Here is a 19,486-nt window from a genome sequence, read left to right as displayed (position 1 = left end):
TCACCAAATCCCCATATACCACCCACCACTGCGACCTGTATGCTCTAGTCGGCTGGCCCTCGCTACATATTCGTTGCCAGACCCATCGGCTCCAGGTCATCTATAAGTCTTTGCTAGGTAAAGCTCCGCCTTATCTCAGCTCACTGGTCACGATAACAACACCCACCCTTAGCACGCGCTCCAACAGGTATATCTCACTGGTCATCCCCAAAGCCAACACCTCAATTGCCCGCCTTTCCTTCCAGTTCTCTGCTGTCAATGACTGGAACTAATTGCAAAAATCGCTGAAGCTGGAGACTTATATTTCCCTCACTAACTTTAAACATCACCTATCTGAGCAGCTAACCGATCGATGCAGCTGTACATAGCCCATCTGTAAATAGCCCATCCAATCTACCTACCTCATCCCCATATTGTTTTTATTTATCTTTCTGCTCATCTGCACACCAATATTTCTACTTGCACATCATCATCTGCACATCTATCACTCCAGTGTTAATTTGCTAAATTGTAATTACTTCGCCACTAAGGCCTATTTATTGCCTTACCTCCTCACGCCATTTGCACACCCTTGTATATATACTTTCTTTTTTTTAAATTCTATTGTGTTATTGACTGTACGCTTGTTTATTCCATGTGTTACTCTGTGTTGTTGTTTGTGTCGCACTGCTTTGCTTTATCTTGGCCTGGTCGCAGTTGTAAATGAGAACTTGTTCTCAACTAGCCTACCTGGTTAAATAAAGGTGAAATGAAAAAATAAAATACAATATATTATAATTGATGTACTAATATAACTGAAACATTAAGATGTTACATTGTCCAACATTACTTCCCAAATATTTTTTCTCTTTATTCTTAATTTGATACATAGCCTATTTATATTTTTCAATATGAAATTCAGTTTCTGCATCATTGCAGGTTGACCTATGCCAGTTCCACTAAAGAATACAGGCAACATGATATTGATGCTGACAACCTCCTAACTGGCATAGAGTCAGGTGTTGTAAATTGGTGTTTTAAAGTGATGACTGAGGAGATCTGGACAAAATGTGTTCCTCCAGTTACATTTGTTTTGGGCGTGAATTTCATTGCTTCAAGGCCAACTGACACAAGGTCAACTGTCACAATTACCATCCCACTAAAACTGCCCAGTTCCAAGTAACACACCCAAATCACATAGGCTACCATCTGTTGCATGGTTGTTGTAGAGTAAGTGTAACATAGTCACACACTCCCTGGAACCCAGACCCCCACTAAAATGCCCATTCAGAACAATGTTAATCCTTAACCTGATTCAGTGACAGGGGGTTGAAGTATTTAGGTTCAGAGAATTTAAAACAAGCAAACACATTTGTGCAAACTCCATGTAATGACAATAGGAGGGCCTTTAAAATCAATCCAGAAGAAAACACTGTTGGCCAATAAATATGAGTGAGAGAAGGCAAGAGTGCCAAAGGCCGCACCCTCCCTGGAAATATGGGTACATTTTTCATGAAGTATCAGGAACTGTTATTACGAAGAGATAAAAGTCTGGTTATCAAATAGATGTGGTTTTAGTGTTGGAACAGTGAAACTACTAATGCATTTGTGTCATCCAATTGGTGAAACACAACACAACACAATCCAGTGAATATCATATGAAGGGTGCATGCTTTACATATTTGAACTGGGCCGTTGTCTTACTATTTAAGGCTGCATCTCAATAGTCTGTGGCTTCCTTTCTTCGTCTTATCATCTCCTCTTCTTCATCTGAACTGATCTGAAAACAACGGACAGGTGAAAGTGATACTGTTGTTGTACATAGTTTTTTGCCCTGTCCAGTTATTTCATGTCAGTAAATGAGAGAGAAAGCCTCTTTAGGCTATTGAGATGCTGCCTAGTAAATGTAGTCTAGCCTATAGCCTTGCTAGTTCTGTTGTCCGCCGACACCGGAGTTCACTTGCTCTGAAAACGAGAGATGTTTACCAAAGCCTAATTGTATGGCTTCCTCTGCTCCAGCATGGCCTCTGAGCTGTTGTCCAAACCATTAGTTCTTCATGTTGTTATGACTTTTACTGTCAACGTTCTTTTTATGTGATTTTTTTATGGAAGGGTGTGTAACTTTCCCTAACTCTTTACAGGTATTAGTCATCATTAAAATGTGATTACTCTGCAAGTGCACTGGCTAAAGCTGTGAGCTAGGGGTTGGTTGGGCGTAGATGTAAGTTTCAAGTTAGTCTAGACAAGGTTCTTTTTATGACTATTTCTGCTTGAGACCCAATTGAGAAATTGTCCGTCCTCCTGTGACGCAAATCATCCTCAATGACTCAAATTAAGAAGAAATAGTGTGTGATTATAGATCTATTCTCATAACCACTTTGGGTTCCAACCCATTGTTTGAGAAACCCTGGTGTAGACCAGTGTTTCTCAGTGTTGGGAACCACATGTCTATGTTGATTTCACTCTAGCTAAGTATCAATTAGGCACTAAGTACTGTATCTGCCAATTAACTGAGTGGTTTTAAATTATTAGTTATATGGCTGTGATATTTCATAACATTTGGACTATTTGATGAATCCTTGTGATGTCCTTGGTGTAATAGGTTAAGATTAAAAAACGATCTATTACCATTCCCATAACAGCACTGATTAGGGAAGTGTGTGTGTACAGGATGTGGGGAAGCCAGTAATCGGATAAATTACTCTGGTATAATGGACAATGCAGAAACTATGTTGGGTTTCCCGTCAATCTGATATAGAAACTTAAATGCCCTTCTCTGTAATGCTCTGTAATGCTTATATTAGCAATTGATGGCAGTGGCTAATTTAACAAAACCAAATTGTGGATTATAGTCTCTCCTTGCCTATCAAAGTAATGAAACTAAGGCTGGTATTTTTCCACTAATTGGTCTTTTGACCGATAAGACCAATAATTGGTCAAAATATCAAAATTGGCTGCCTGTGTAAACACAGCCAAATATACACATTAATTTGTAATTTGGCTGAACTATCCCTTTTATGTGATGTGATTTTCCTTGTGACCCTGGCCTCAGCACACCAACCCAAATGAGAATTATATTGCCCGATGCTTTGTCATGGTGAGTTTCGGTCGTGTCGAAGAGTTAATGAGTAGCTAGCTAACATCGCTGTCGGCTGATAATGCCTACATAAGTAATAACCTATCATCCATAATCTTCAAACCTTCCTGTTGTAAAATGATGTCCACAGTGAGTGAATCCATTCTGGAGCGTGTGACCACCAAACTGAACTAGGCTAGTGAACAGCCAAACCAAATGTTATTTGTCACATGCGTCGAATACTACAGGTGTAGATCTTACTATGAAATGATCATTTACAACCCCTTAACCGACAGTTTAAAAAAAAATATATATATAACCTTTATTTAACTAGGAAAGTCAGATAAGAACACATTCTTATTTACAATGACGTCCTACACCTGCCAAACTCGGACAACGCAGGGCCAATTGTGCACGATAAAATAACAATAACAAGGCTATATACAGGTACTAAGTCAATGTGCAGTGTATAGGTTTGTTGAGGTAATTCAGGTAATATGTACATGCAGGAAGGGGTCATGTGTCTATGCATAGATAATAAACAGTAGCAGCAGTGTAAGTGGATAGTGTGAAGGAATGTAAATGTAAACTCAACAAAAAAAGAAAGGTCCTCACTGTCAACTGCGTTTATTTTCAGCAAATTTAACGTGTACATATTTGTATGAAAATAACAAGATTCAACAACTGGGACATAAACTGAACAACTTCCACAGACATGTAACTAACATAAATGGAATAATGTGTCCCTGAACAAAGGGGGGTGGGTCAAAATCAAAAGTAACAGTCAGTATCTGGTGTGGCCACCAGCTGCATTAAGTACTGCAGTGCATCTCCTCCTCATGGACTGCACCAGATTTACCAGTTCTTGCTGTGAGATGTTACCCCACTCTTCCACCAAGTCACCTGCAAGTTCCCGGACATTTCTGGGGGGAATGGCCCTAGCCCTCACCCTCCGCTCCAACAGGTCCCAGACGTGCTCAATGGGATTGAGATCCAGGCTCTTTGCTGGCCATGGCAGATCACTGACATTCCTGTCTTGCAGGAAATCACGCACAGAACGAGCAGTATGGATGGTGGCATTGTCATGCTGGAGGGTCACGTCAAGATGAGCCTGCAGGAAGGGTACCACATGAGGGACAAGGAAGTCAGTCTGAGCACTGATGGAGGGATTGTGCGTTCCTGGTGTAATTCGGGCAGTTGTTGTTGCCATCCTGTACCTGTCCCGCAGGTGTGATGTTCGGATGTACCGATCCTGTGCAGGTGTTGTTACACGTGGTCTGCCACTGTGAGGATGATCAGCTGTCCGTCCTGTCTCCCTGTAACGCTGTCTTAGGCGTCTCACAGTACGGACATTGCAATTTATTGCCCTGGCCACATCTGCAGTCCTCATGCCTCCTTGCAGCATGCCAAAGGCACGTTCACGCAGATGAGCAGGGACCCTGGGCATCTTTCTTTTGGTGTTTTTCAGTCAGTAGAAAGGCCTCTTTCAGTTTTCATAACTGTGACCTTAATTGCCTACCGTCTATAAACTGTTAGTGTCTTAAAGTCCGTTCCACAGGTGCATGTTCATTCATTGTTTATGGTTCATTGAACAAGCATGGGAAACCATGTTTAAACCCTTTACAATGAAGATCTGTGAAGTTATTTGAATTTTATGAATTATCTTTGAAAGACAGGGTCCTGAAAAAGTCTATGAGTTTATGTGTGTGTGTTTGTGGCGTCAATATGCATGTGTGTGTGTTTGTCCGTGTGTGTGTGTTGGAGTGTTAGTTTAGTACGTATGTGTGTGGTTAGAGTACAGTGAGCGTACAACGAGCCGGTGCAAAAGAGTCAGTGCAGGGAAAAAAAGGATGAAATAAGAATACAATAAGGGGGTCAAAGTAAATAATCCTTTGATTCAATGACGGCCTAGGAACATTCTGCCCCTGCCTTGTTCAGGGGTAGAACGACAGATTTGTACCTTGTCAGCTCGGGGATTCGAACTTGCAACCTTTTGGTTACTAGGCCACCCTTCCGCCCCAGTAATGTACTGGGCCGTACACTGTCGTGCCTTACGATTGGATGCCGAGCAGTTGCCATACCAAGCGGTGCTGCAACCAAGGCAATGCACTCGATGGTGCAGCTGTATAACTTTTTAAGGATCCCACGCCAAATCTTTTCAGCCTCCTGTGGGGGAATAGGCTTTGGGGAGTGCTCTACATGACTGTCTTGGTGTGTTTGGACCATGATAGGTCCTTAGTGATGTTTACAATCAAGGAATTTGAAACTCTCAACCCGCTACAAACAGAAGAAAATGGACTGAAACAGGGAGGATCTACACGAACTAGGGCTACCTGGAGTAGGCTACCTGAACTAATAAGAAATGCTTGTTTTTGTTTTCCGTTGCAAAACCTTTTGCTACGGTTTGCCATAATGAACACAACCCTGGCACATGCACGTCAACAGTAAAGAGAATGCCAGTTAGACGTGTGAAAACAACGAGCAGGTCAGGGAGGATTGAGGAGTGCAAACTGTACTTTGGTCGATCAATAGATGATCCCTTTAGATAATGACTTTGATAGATTGAACAGACTGGGAGATGGGTCTGCCAACATTGTGCGTGTATACTAGCTCTGCCCTTTATTCATTTCCTTCCAACCTGTTGATCATTTATAACAATTCAAAACACAACAAAGCATGCAGTGACCCAAACGTGTGGTTGGTTAACACTGAACATCTGCAAGGATTATGATGACAATGATGTACCCTATCTCCAACAGTGCATTCCAAATGTGTACATTAAGAAACCATACCAACTTTAAATTAATTCCTTGACAATCAAAAGTTGATAAGTCTTGGAATTTTGATGTATTATATTACACCAGATACAAAACAATCATAATCATGTTAGTATTCTGTTATTACGATCACTTGAGTAAATGGTGCTATATTGTGGATAAATACTGTTATTATTACATGTACACTGCAAATGAAAGACAAACGAGTTGGGTATTCATCTTGACCCTATCCCTAAGGCAGGTTAGTGATTTTTTGTCATTAATCTTATTCTGGAGGCAGCTCTGAAGAGTGGTCACCAGCTGGCACAGCCAAGTAATAAAATCAGATTTTAAACATAACCACAATGCTAACCCTAACCTTAAATTAAGACCAAAAACCTATTCTTTGTTATCGTTAATTTTCACAATGCAGACAATTTTGACTTTGCAGCTGGCCCGATCTAGCGGAAATTGCTCAGTTCTGCCTCCAGGACAAGACTCATCGCAGTAAACATCAACTTGCATCCATAAGACAGGATGCCCCCTGTGGGCATTAGATGAGTGACCCACATCACAGCTCCCTAATTCTGACCAACAATAGAGATACTGCTACCGGCGTGGACACTACATCACAACACAAGTACACTTACCTCTAAACCTAAGACACTTCCCTAAACTACAATGCTTTCTTTCTAAATGAATGATGCAGAGAACAATAATAATTGAAGTATCATTGCACTTATAAATGCTAACTAAAATACTGAGGGCAGTAAGTCAAGAAATGCCATTCCATTCCATTCAGCTACATATTTCATCACCCTTATTTACACTGTATAATATAGAAGACAAAATGTGGCACAATATACTTCTGTACATACATATGTCAAATTCACTGGAAACAAAACACTTGTTAAAATAAAAAAAGACAATTTAAGTGAAATTAAGGCTATTTTCAGAAACCAATCCCCAAACATTATTCCATGGACAATGTGAGTAGGATGTGTTTGGAAGATCATCGGGTGATCTTCTGCTCTTTGGAAACACCATCCATCTCCAACCTTAGTTGAATTTGTTATGGGGGAGAAGTTAAGAGAATGCATGTCATCAGTCTTTCCTTTGACGTGTGTTAGTAAAGTGAAGGCCCTCCACACTTCATATTAGGACCTCGGACCATGACCCTTAGACACAGCCAATCCGATGAGGCCTGCTAGTCCGGCCACGCCCAGGCCGATTCCCCCGACGATCGCCATGCCAACCAAGCCATCTGTGGAAAAAAGTGAATGTCAAAACATGAACATTGCCCTTATTACTTACACCTATTCATCTTCTACCCGTCATGTCCTGCCACATCAGTGATCATGAAGCATTCAAATTAGAACTATTGCGTTCGAGCCTTCATATATGCTCCCTGTTCTTTGCCATTCACCTTTTTTTAGAGCCTTGTCTATGAGCTTTTCCAGCTCCAAGGCTTGCTTGTTCCCAGGTTCATTTTTCAGGAGAGTGCGGATGTACTTCAGAGCTTTCTCATAATCCTGTGATGATAAAGAGATATATGGAGCGATAGAGAGAGAGATACAATAGAGTAAAAGGTGCAATGATATCTTCCGCAATCAACTCAACAAGAGATGGGAGACAGAGTAATTTATTTCATTACAATAAATTCTCTTAAAACCTGGGGGGTACAGTGAATGTCACCTTAAGTCTGTAGTTGGCCACAGCTAGGTAGAACAGGAAGTCTCTGGCATCGTCCTTTGATCCCTTGTTAACCAGCTCTATAAAACAAATTGAGCAAACAGTCCCAGTAACATTATTATAGGCGTGTTAAGTAGGCCAATGCACTTTACGTTACACTATGTCAGCATTTCATTCCAAAAAGATCCATTCAGTGCCTTCGGAAAGTATTCAGACCTCTGGACTTTTGCTCATTTATATATATATATATATATATTTTTTTTTAACGGAAATATTACATTTACACAAGTATTCAGACCCTTTACTCAGTACTTTATTCAAGCACCTTTGGCAGCGATTACAGCCTTGGATGGGGAGCGTCGATGCACAGCTATTTTCAGGTCGCTCCAGAGATGTTCAATCGGGTTCAAGTCCGGGCTCTGGCTGGGCTACTCCAAGGACATTCAGAGACTTGTCCCGATGCCACTCCTGCGTTGTTTGGCTGTGTGCTTAGGGTTGTTGTCCTGTTGGAAGCTGAACCTTCGCCCCAGTCTGAGGTCCTGAGCGCTCTGGAGTAGGTTTTCATCATGTACTTTGCTCCATTCATCTTTGCCTCAATCCTGACTAGTCTTCCAGTCCCTGCCACTGAAAAACATCCACACAGCATGATGCTGCCACCACCATGCTTCACAGTAGGGATGGTGCCAGGTTTCCTCCAGAATTTACACTTGGCATTCAGGCCAAAGATTTCATCAGACCAGGGAATCTTGTTTCTCATGGTCTGAGAGTCTTTACGTGCCTTTTTGCAAACTCCATGCGGTCTGTCATATGCCTTTTACTGAGGAGGGCTTCCGTCTGGCCACTCTACCATTAAGGCCTGAATGGTGGAGTGCTGCAGAGATTGGGTTCTTGGTCACCTCCATGACCAAGGCGCCTGTCCCTCGATTGCTCAGTTTGGCCAGCTCAAGGAAGAGTCTTGGTGGTTACAAACTTCTTCCATTTAGGAATGATGGAGGCCACTGTGATCTCAGGGACCTTCAATGCTGCAGAAATGTTTTGGTACCTTTCAACAGATCTGGGTAGACCATCATTGTAAATAAGAATTTGTTCTTAACTGACTTGCCTAGTTAAATAAAGGCTCAATAAAATAAAAACATAAATCTGTGCCTCGACACATTCCTGTCTCGGAGCTCTACGGACAATTCCTTCGACCTCATGGCTTTGTTTTTGCTCTGTCATGCACTGTCAACTGTGGGAAATTACATAAACATCTCAAGAATAATGTAAACAGGATGCACCTCAACTCAATTTCAGGTCTCATAGCAAAGGGTCCAAATACTTATGTAAATAAGGTTTTTCTGTTTTTTAAACATGTCTAAAAAATGTTTTTTGCTTCATCATTATGGGGTATTGTGTGTAGATTGCTGTGGATTTTTATTTATTGAATCCATTTTAGAATAAGGCTGTAATGTAACAAAATGTGGAAAAGGTCAAGGGGTCTGAATACTTTCAGAAGGCACTGTACATCATTATTTTATGAGAGGCATTTGTAAGGATATCTTATTGTCTTCCGAGTACAGAACTACTGTAGGCTACCCACCTTCCAGCAATACGATTCCTTTCTTGATGTCGCCTGAATACTTGCTCCGGGTCAGACACCATGCATATTCAAACTTGGTCTCCTTCGATACGCCCCCCTTTACCAATTCAGAGTTGTACTTCTTCTCAAATTTCTGATGGTCAAAAAACAGAACAAATATGGGTACCTTTAGTGGGTTCAGGGTGTTGATAGTCTTCACTGGTGAATTTACTGAAGGCAGCGAGAATAAACAATCTCAGTTGTTGTAGCATATTTCAAGACTGTATTCCTGTCATAATAGTAAAATAAAAAGATTAATCTGGGACCTTTAGGAAGTTTGATGTTGATGATGTTGTCAGTACAGTAGCTACATTAATGCTGTATCATGGTCACGCCTGATACCACTGCGACCTGTACGCTCTCGTTGGCTGGCCCTCGCTTCATACTCATCGCCAAACCCACTGGCTCCAGGTCACCTACAAGTCTCTGCTAGGTAAAGCCCCGCCTTATCTCAGCTCACTGATCACCATAGCAGCACCCACCCGTAGCACGCGCTCCAGCAGGTATATCTCACTGGTCACCCCCAAAGCCAATTCTTACTTTGGCCGCCTTTCTTTCCAGTTCTCTGCTGCCAATGACTGGAATGAACTGCAAAAATCACTGAAGCTGGAGACTCATATCTCCAACACTAGCTTTAAGCACCAGCTGTCAGAGCAGCTCACAGATCACTGCACATAGCCCATCTGTAAATATCCCATCCAACTACCTCATCCCCATGCACATTCATCTTCTGCACATCTACCATTCCAGTGTTTAATTTATATATTCTAATTACTTCGGTACAATGGCCTATTTATTGCCTTATCTCCCTTATCCTACCTCATTTGCACATACTGTGTATATATAGACATTTTATATTGTATTATTGACTGTATGTTTTTTTTTTATTCCATGTGTAACTCTGTGTTGTTGTATGTGTCAAACTGCTTTGCTTTATCTTGGCCAAGTCGCAGTTGTAAATGAGAACTTGTTCTCGACTAGCCTTCCTGGTTAAATAAAGGTTGTGCAAGCTAACTAACGTTGGTCGAACAACATTCAAAATACAATATGAAAAACACAACAATGCGATCAACACTTGGCTTTTAAACGTTTCGTTGGATTGGAATATCCATCAAAAGGCTTCATACATATCTGTATACTGTGTATTTAGGCAAAACGACTCAACAGAACGCAGCTAGTGTTAGTGATTATGTGTAAGGAATGACAGCTAACGTTACTGTAGCTAGCTAGCTACTAGCAATATGGCTAGATAACGTTAGCATATGTTTCACTTCTACACCTTAACTGTTTTAAACGTTTGATCACATATTAACGAGTGTATCTGGAAAGCTGGGTATCTCCGACACGGTTTTGTCTAAACATGATACAGCTTTGTTATAAATCAAGAGAATTATAAAACGTAAATTTACCAAAAGGTCTTCGGGAGCTACCAATTCACTGACAACAGCCTCCATGTTTCCGGAAGTAACTAACTGGAAATGCTCACTTTTACCATGTTTCTATGTTGAAGCTACTGTATATTTTCGACAAATTTTCGACCCATGTTTCCGGAAGTGACTGGAAACTCCCACTTTTACCAAGTGGCTAGCTATTTTTATTTTACTAGACAAGTCAGTGAAGAACAAATTATTATTTACAATGATGACCTACCCTAACCCGGATGACACTGGGGCAACAGTGCACCGCCCTATGGGATTCCCAATCATGGTCAGTTGTGATACAGCCTGGAATCAAACCAGGGTCTGTAGTGACACCTCTAGCACTAAGATGTAGTGCCTTAGACCGCTGCGCCACTCGGGAGCCCCTAGCCAGCCATATAATTATAGCAAACATTGTTTTATTTCCATGTTTTGTCTTCTAATGGAAGACGTTTTTGCTAAATCATATGCAAATACAATAATAATAATACATGAATACACACAAACGTTAAAATCATATGGTTTTATTTCATGCAAACAGTCATTTTAATGGTAGTTGAACATAGTTGTATTTCCTCTTCTGAAAAAAAAAATGGTATATAATATCTCTAAATATAAATTCTGCCTGTCTGTACCACTACGTCTAAATGGAATGTGGCGAGAAGAAGTATTTTGAATGTGTAATATCAAATATCTATACTGTGTGAATTACTGTAACTGTAGGCTAACTATGGCTATGTCCTTGGCTGTGTCAGTTAATGTCCGAGGTGGGCTGGGGAGAAAGCTAGAGGGAGCAGTTCTTTAAGGCTGGTTTCTTTGTATGAGCCATCTGGCTTAGTCAAGTACACAACCCAATCTGTTCCAAACTGGGGAGAGAGAGAAAGAGCGAGAGAGATAGTGACTTATAACACAGTTGACAACTACACACACACACACACACACACATATATAAAATGTAACTATATTTTTATAAAGATTTAGAGGCACATTGTGTACAAACATAATCCCTGCCTGCTGCCTGTGGATATATTATTATATTTAGTTCTGTGAAATATCAGTGGTGACCTTACCTCAATGAGCACCTGCCGACAAGCTCCACAAGGTCCAACAAAACTATCTTTGATGTCACTACAGAACACACACACACAGAGAGAGAGAACTTGCTTTGGCAATGTAAACATATGTTTCACATTCCAATAAAGCCCCTTAAATTGAAAATGTAATTAAATGGAAATTGAAGAGAGAGAGAGAGAGAGAGAGAGAGAGAGAGAGAGAGAGAGAGAGAAAAAAACAGCCAGCCAGAGGCTTGGTTAGCCTTGTTATTAGAGATCATGGTTATAGACAATTCAATATGTTCAGTCTCACCAGTCGTAGAAGTAATTTAGAAGGTATAAATATGAAGGGCTACTGGGCCAGTATCTCACCATGTAACAGCGATAGCACTGAATTTCCTGTGTCCCTCTGCTACGGCTCTCTGTATTGCTGTTCGCTCAGCACACACTGTGAGCCCAAAAGAGGCATTTTCCACATTGCAACCTATTACACAAACAAACACACACAAATGACAACATATTACATGTCGAAATCGATTTGACTGTAATTAGCATAAAATGTCAAATGTGCTGCTGAGAGAGGAAAAGTGACATCAGTCAGTAATATCTAAGCTCCTTGACTAAGATATTACCCGTAATTATAGCGCCATCTGCTGTCAATATGGCGGCACCGACCGGGAACCGGCTGTAAGGGCAATATGCCATTTCCCGTGCATTCATGCACTTTAAAACGAGCTCCTTGACTTTTGCGTTGTCTGTGCCTGGGATATGAGTAGGACACAGAAGAAAGAAAATCACCACACACTTACAAACGTAATGCTTTTAACTCTGCACATTTAACACGGTCTCATTTAGGATTGTCCTACACTGTGTTTAAAATACTGTTGGCAATAAAATATAGCTGTCTCTCTATTAGTGCACTTGCCTGCCATATCAGTTGGAATCGTAAAGGGTCTTCCACAAGTAGGCTATGCAACATTGAATCCTTTTGAAACGGAGAAATTGGAGATCAGAGTAGGACAACTTCATTCAAATTACGGCACCGAGGCAGCAGCGCACAAGTTGGTTTGGTCTTGCAAATGTATCATACATCAGAAGGGACTAACTCACGCTTATGTAATGTTGACCTTTAAGCCATTGGTTGGTTGAACGTGTGCGTCATTTTGGGGAGATTTGCAATGTGCCACCAGCCACAGCGGAACCAGGCATTTCGTTGTTCTGTTGAGACTACAGTAAACACACATTCAAAGAATACATACAATTACATATTTTGCAAGGTGACCAGTTTTCTTGCTAGCTTTATTTGTAATTAAAGTGACAGAAAGGCTTGCATACACATACAGTGGTGTAGGGGCTATAGGTATATGCCCAAATACCCACTTTTTGGTTTGGAGAGTTTTTTTTCTACACCGCATTTCGATCATCCAGACCTCAAGTATGTGTCACGACTCCGAGCGAAGGACGCTTCCCTCCCCCTCCTTATGTGTTTATTGAGTGCACCTGTTTTGAGTAAGGTAATATAGTAGTGAGGCTTTATTAGTCAGCCGGCCCGCCTGGTTCCTTGTGCGGGATTAATTATTGTGATCATCTGTTTGGTGTACTTGTGTGCACGTCTATGGGTTTCGTGTTTTCCCATTTTTGTGGTTTTTCCTGGACAGTTTAAGTCCCCCTGTTTGGGGCGTTTGTTTGTTCATGGGGTTGGCTTATGTTCGCCATTTCTTTGTGCATTAAAATAGCACTCCCCTGAACTCTCTGCTTCCTGCGCCTGACTTCTCACCCACTACACTCAGATCGTTACAGAATCCCGCACCCGGAGGAATGGAGTCAGCAGGAGCAATAGCCACTCCCCTCCCATCGGTCTCCTCTCTCCACCTTCGGCTTCCCCCCCTCAGGACTCCCCATCTCCCGACTCCAGCACCCTCCGTCTTACTCTCCCGAGGGTCTATGATGGAGCAGCGGCAGGGTGCCAGGGGTTCTTACTCCAGCTAGAACTGTACCTGGCCACCGTCAGACCCACTCGCTCGGGAGCGGAGAGGGTGAGTGTCCTCATCTCCTGCCTCACGGGTCGTGCTCTGGAGTGGGCAAACGCAGTCTGGAATGGCCCAGACTCAGCGAAGGAGCATTACCCCGAGTTTTCTCGCTGCTTCCTCGCCGTATTTGACCACCCTCCAGATGGCCGAGCGGCGGGAGAACGACTATTCCATCTCCGGCAGGAGAAGAGGAGCGCCCAGGATTACGCGTTGGAGTTCCGTACCTTGGCAGCAGGATCCGGGCGGAACGAGAGGGCCCTTATCGACCACTACCGGTGTAGTCTCCGGGAGGACGTCCGCAGGGAGCTAGCGTGTCGGGACACCGCTCTTTCCCTGGATGAGCTAATTGACATGTCCATCCGACTGGACAATCTGCTGGCTGCCCGCGGGCGTTCGGAGAGGGTCCTGTGTGTTCCACCACCCAGCACCTCCACTCCCGTTCCGATGGAGTTGGGAGGGGCTTTGCCGAGGGGTACCGGAGGAGGAGGCTCCCTCTGCACCAGCTGTGGTCGGAGAGGACACACGGCCGATCGGTGCTGGGGGGGTCCGTCTGGGAGTCGAGATGGCAGGCGGAACATTTCTCGATCACCCCAGGTGAGTCAGCACCAAACTCACCCAGAACCCCCTGTTGGTCACATGTTTGTCTTGATTTTTTTTCTTAACTTTTTCCCCTCTTCCCAGCATAGGGCGCTAGTCGATTCAGGCGCAGCTGGAAACTTTATGGATTGCGGACTCGCTATTAAATTAGGTGTTCCGCTTGTGCCGATAGATTCTCCCTTTCCCGTGCACTCCCTAGATAGCCGGCCATTAGGGTCAGGGGTGGTCAGGGAGACCACGGTTCCACTGGACATGGTAACGCAGGGGAATCATAGGGAGCGGATCAGTCTCTATATTATTGATTCACCTGCGTTTCCAGTGGTGCTAGGGATTCCCTGGGTGGCCCGGCACAATCCTAAAATGTTGTGGAGACAGGGGGTTCTCCAGGGGTGGTCAGAGGAGTGTGCTGGAAGGTGTCTGGGAGTTTCCGTCGGTGCCACCTCGGTGGAAAGTCCAGACCAGGTTCACCCGTCTCCTCGAGTTTCTTTTTTGTGAAGAAAAAGGAGGGAGGTTTGCGTCCGTGTATTGATTATAGAGGTCTAAATGCCATCACAGTGGGGTTCAGCTACCCACTACCTCTCATTGCTACGGCAGTGGAATCCTTTCAGGGAGCGCAGTTCTTCACAAAATTGGATCTCAGGAGCACGTATAGCCTGGTGCGTATTCGGAAGGGAGACGAGTGGAAAACCACATTCAGTACCACATCGGGCCACTATGAGTACTGCGTCATGCCGTATGGGTTAAAAAATGCTCCAGCCGTTTTCCAATCCTTTGTAGACGAGATTCTCAGGGACCTGCACGGGCAGGGAGTGGTTGTTTATATCGATGACATTCTGATCTACTCGGCCACTCACGCCTCGCATGTGTCTCTGGTACGCAAGGTGCTTGGTAGACTGCTGGAGCATGACCTATACGTCAAGGCTGAGAAGTGTGTGTTCTCCAAACGAGCCGTCTCCTTTCTGGGTTATCGCATTTCCACCTCGGGGGTGGAGATGGAGGGTGACCGCAGTAAGGCCGTGCGTAATTGGCCGACTCCGACCACAGTTAAAGAGGTGCAGCGGTTTTGGGGTTTTGCCAACTACTACCGGAGGTTTATCCGGGATTTTGGCCAGGTAGCAGCTCCCATTACCTCACTGCTGAAGGGGGGCCCGGTGCGGTTGCGGTGGTCAGCCGAGGCGGACAGAGCTTTCAACAAGTTGAAGGCGCTGTTCACGGAGGCACCCGTGTTGGCGCATCCGGACCCCTCTATAGCATTCATAGTGGAGGTGGACGCGTCCGAGGCTGGGGTGGGTGCCGTGCTATCACAGCGCTCGGGTACGCCACCAAAACTCCGCCCCTGCGCTTTCTTCTCGATGAAGCTCAGCCCAGTGGAGCGTAACTATGACGTGGGGGACCGGGAGTTGTTAGCGGTGGTCAGGGCTCTGAAGTTGTGGAGACACTGGCTTGAGGGGGCTAAGCACCCCTTTCTCATCTGGACCGACCACCAAAATCTGGAGTATATTCGGGCAGCTAGGAGACTGAACCCGCGTCAGGCAAGGTGGGCCATATTTTTCACCCGATTCCGGTTCACTTTATCGTATAGACCGGGCTCCCAGAACGTGAAGGCGGACGCACTGTCCCGCCTTTACGACACGGAGGATAGGTCCACCGAACCTACTCCCATCCTTCCGGCCTCAAAGCTGATAGCACCAGTGGTATGGGAGGTGGAATCAGACATCGAGCGGGCGTTACGGGCTGAACCCGTGCCTCCCCAGTGTCCGGCGGGGCGGAAGTACGTGCCGCTTGGTGTTCGGGACCAACTGATTCGGTGGGCTCACGTCCTACCCTCCTCGGGTTACCCTGGGGTGAGGAGGACAGTGGGGAGCCTTCGGGGGAGGTATTGGTGGCCTACCTTGGCTAGGGACGTTAAGGTTTATGTCTCCTCCTGTTCGGTATACGCTCAGAGTAAGGCTCCTAGGCAACTTCCTAGAGGGAAGTTACAACCCCTCCCCGTTCCACAACGGCCATGGTCACATCTATCCGGAGATTTCCTGACCGACCTTCCCCCGTCTCAGGGCAACACCACGGTTCTGGTGATTGTGGATCGGTTCTCTAAGTCCTGCCGTCTCCTCCCGTTGCCCGGTATCCCTACAGCCCTACAGACTGCGGAGGCATTATTCACTCACGTCTTCCGGCACTACGGGGTGCCGGAGGACATCGTTTCTGATCGGGGCCCCCAGTTCACGTCCCGAGTATGGAGGGCGTTCATGGAAGGTCTGGGGGTCTCGGTCAGCCTGACCTCCGGTTATCACCCCGAAAGTAATGGGCAGGTGGAGAGAGTAAACCAGGAGGTGGGTAGGTTTCTGCGGTCGTACTGCCAGGACCGGCCAGGGGAGTGGGCGAGATACATCCCCTGGGCCGAAATGGCCCAGAACTCACTACGCCACTCCTCTACTAATGTGTCCCCCTTTCAGTGTGTGTTGGGGTGCCAGCCGGTCCTGGCACCGTGGCATCCGAGCCAAACCGAGGCTCCTGCGGTGGAGGAATGAGTGCAGCACTCCAAAGAGACCTGGAGGGCCGTCCAGGAATCCCTTCAACAGGCTAGTGGACGGCAGAAAAGGAGTGCTGACCGACACCGCAGTGAGGCCCCCGTGTTTGTACCGGGGGACAGGGTCTGGCTCTCGACCCGAAACCTGCCCCTCCGCGTGCCCTGCCGAAAGCTTGGGCCGCAGTGTGTAGGGCCTTTCAAAGTCCTGAGGAGAATAAACGAGGTGTGTTATCGATTACAACTCCCTTCCTATTATCGTATTAACCCCTCGTTTCATGTGTCTCTCCTCAGGCCGGTGGTAGCTGGTCCCCTACAGGACGGTGAGGTGCCGGAGGTCCCTCCTCCCCCTCTGGACATCGAGGGGTCCCCGGCGTATACGATACGGGCCATTCTGGACTCGAGACGCCGGGTGAGGGGCCTGCAGTACCTCGTGGACTGGGAGATGTACGGTTCGGAGGAGAGGTGCTGGGTACCGGTGGGGGACATTTTGGATCCGTCAATGTTGAGGGATTTCCATCGCCTCCATCCGGATCGCCCTGCGCCTCGTCCTCCGGGTCGACCTCGAGGCCGGTGTCAGCGCGCTGCGGGAGCCGTGCGTCAAGGGGGGGGTACTGTCACGACTCCGACTGAAGGACGCTTCCCTTCCCGTTCGGGTGGCGCTCGGCGGTCGTCGTCGCCGGCCTACTAGCTGCCACTGATTATTTCCTCCCCCTCCTTATGTGTTTATTGAGTGCACCTGTTTTGAGTTAGGTAATATAGTAGTGAGGCTTTATTAGTCAGCCGGCCCTCCTGGTTCCTTGTGTGGGATTAATTATTGTGACCGTCTGTTTGGTGTACTTGTGTGCACATCTATGGGTTTCGTGTTTTCCCATTTTTGTTGTTTTTCCTGGACAGTTTAAGTCCCCCTGTTTGGGGCGTTTGTTTGTTCATTACGCCCTGTGTTTTCGTGGGGTTGGCTTATGTTCGCCGTTTCTTTGTGCATTAAAATAGCACTCCCCTGAACTCTCTGCTTCCTGCACCTGACTTCTCACCCACTACATTCAGATCGTTACAGATTGACTCAAATTAAATGTTTGCCTGCAATTATTCTCATCAGCAACCTACACTTTAGCCCAATGAACATATCTTAAGGAAATTAGCTATCAACATAAATCATATTTAATTGTCTGTTATCAAGATTATATGAGAATAATGTAATGTAATCTATTTCCGAAAAAAGTAGCCATTTTTATTCACTTGTAAAAACGTAAATGCTCAGGATATGGCTTCTGCAAACATCCCTCTCAGAAAAGTTGACAATCCCAAAATGCACACATTATTTAACACACATGTAAAGAACGGAGGCGCAGTCTGTTAAAAAAAACTGAAAGCCTCTCCATATTAACGTGTGAATCCACTGACACTCAAGACCAATATGTTCTTAATGTTTTTTTTTAGGAGAGCTTGGTGAAGACGTACATACATACCCATTAGGGTTGAATATTTCCCAATATTTTAAAAATGTTCCATTCCAGAGGGTACCCGGTATGTCAAAACCGGAAGTGTCAATAAAAAGCATTATGAAGCATATGAATATGTCTGGATTTGATTAGAGCTTTTGTCACGCCCTGATCATGTGATAGTCTCAGAGGTCCGTTAAAAGTGCAGAGAGCATCATGAAGAACAAGGAACACACCAGGCAGGTCCGAGATACTGTTGTGAAGAAGTTTAAAGCCGGATTTGGATACAAAAAGATTTCCCAAGCTTTAAACATCCCAAGGAGCACTGTGCAAGCAATAATATTGAAATGGAAGGAGTATCAGACCACTGCAAATCTACCAAGACCTGGCCGTCCCTCTAAACTTTCAGCTCATACAAGGAGAAGACTGATCAGAGATGCACCCAAGAGGCACATGATCACTCTGGATGAACTGCAGAGATCTACAGCTGAGGTGGGAGACTCTGTCCATAGGACAACAATCAGTCGTATATTGCACAAATCTGGCCTTTATGGAAGAGTGGCAAGAAGAAAGACATTTCTTAAAGATATCCATAAAAAGTGTTGTTTAAAGTTTGCCACAAGCCACCTGGGAGACACACCAAACATGTGGAAGAAGGTGCTCTGGTCAGATGAAACCAAAATTGAACTTTTTGTCAACAATGCAAAACGTTATGTTTGGTGTAAAAGCAACACCCTGAACACACCATCCCCACTGTCAAACATGGTGGTGGCAGCATCATGGTTTGGGCCTGCTTTTCTTCAGCAGGGACAGGAAAGATGGTTAAAATTGATGGGAAGATGGATGGAGCCAAATGCAGGACCATTCTGGAAGAAAACCTGATGGAGTCTGCAAAAGACCTGAGACTGGGACCGAGATTTGTCTTCCAACAAGACAATGATCCAAAACATAAAGCAAAATCTACAATGGAATGGTTCAAAAATAAACATATCCAGGTGTTAGAATGGCCAAGTCAAAGTCCAGACCTGAATCCAATCGAGAATCTGTGGAAAGAACTGAAAACTGCTGTTCACAAATGCTCTCCATCCAACCTCACTGAGCTCGAGCTGTTTTGCAAGGAGGAATGGGAAAAAATGTCAGTCTCTCGATGTGCAAAACTGATAGAGACATACCCCAAGCGACATACAGCTGTAATCACAGCAAAAGGTGGCGCTACAAAGTATTAACTTTAAGGGGGCTGAATAATTTTGCACGCCCAATTTTTCAGTTTTTGATTTGTTAAAAAAGTTTGAAATATCCAAT

General features: G+C 44.8%; 2 protein-coding genes across 2 annotated transcripts; both read right to left on the bottom strand.

The window, feature by feature from the left end:
* Positions 1–5,648: 5,648 nt before the first annotated feature.
* Positions 5,649–10,734, bottom strand: LOC118392004 (mitochondrial fission 1 protein-like). The gene is made up of 5 exons (XM_035783593.2): positions 10,531–10,734; positions 9,083–9,215; positions 7,507–7,583; positions 7,238–7,343; positions 5,649–7,075 (listed from the first exon to the last, which is right to left on the bottom strand). Exons 1-5 carry the CDS (start codon positions 10,573–10,575, stop codon positions 6,969–6,971), a joined length of 468 nt encoding a protein of 155 aa, XP_035639486.1. The 5' UTR covers positions 10,576–10,734; the 3' UTR covers positions 5,649–6,968.
* Positions 10,735–11,043: 309 nt separating this feature from the next.
* zgc:103586 lies at positions 11,044–12,678 on the bottom strand. The gene is made up of 5 exons (XM_035784676.2): positions 12,517–12,678; positions 12,224–12,352; positions 11,964–12,075; positions 11,610–11,667; positions 11,044–11,405 (listed from the first exon to the last, which is right to left on the bottom strand). Exons 1-5 carry the CDS (start codon positions 12,521–12,523, stop codon positions 11,295–11,297), a joined length of 417 nt encoding a protein of 138 aa, XP_035640569.1. The 5' UTR covers positions 12,524–12,678; the 3' UTR covers positions 11,044–11,294.
* Between the last annotated feature and the right edge of the window lie 6,808 nt (positions 12,679–19,486).

Source organism: Oncorhynchus keta, chromosome 13, assembly GCF_023373465.1.
Source record: "Oncorhynchus keta strain PuntledgeMale-10-30-2019 chromosome 13, Oket_V2, whole genome shotgun sequence".
In the NCBI taxonomy this organism is placed as follows: domain Eukaryota; kingdom Metazoa; phylum Chordata; class Actinopteri; order Salmoniformes; family Salmonidae; genus Oncorhynchus; species Oncorhynchus keta.
This window is presented reverse-complemented; position numbering and strand designations above follow the sequence as displayed.

Bases quoted from the DNA above. Each gene is read 5' to 3' on its own strand.
- LOC118392004 (XM_035783593.2), bottom strand. From the start codon at position 10,575: ATGGAGGCTGTTGTCAGTGAATTGGTAGCTCCCGAAGACCTTTTG. The intron at 9,216-10,530 runs GTAAATTTACGT...TTTGACCATCAG, and splicing joins TAGCTCCCGAAGACCTTTTG to AAATTTGAGAAGAAGTACAA. The intron at 7,584-9,082 runs GTGGGTAGCCTA...TTTGTTTTATAG, and splicing joins AGGAATCGTATTGCTGGAAG to AGCTGGTTAACAAGGGATCA.
- zgc:103586 (XM_035784676.2), bottom strand. The intron at 12,076-12,223 runs GTAATATCTTAG...TTTGTGTAATAG, and splicing joins AGATGGCGCTATAATTACGG to GTTGCAATGTGGAAAATGCC. The intron at 11,668-11,963 runs GTGAGATACTGG...TGTGTTCTGTAG, and splicing joins AGTGCTATCGCTGTTACATG to TGACATCAAAGATAGTTTTG.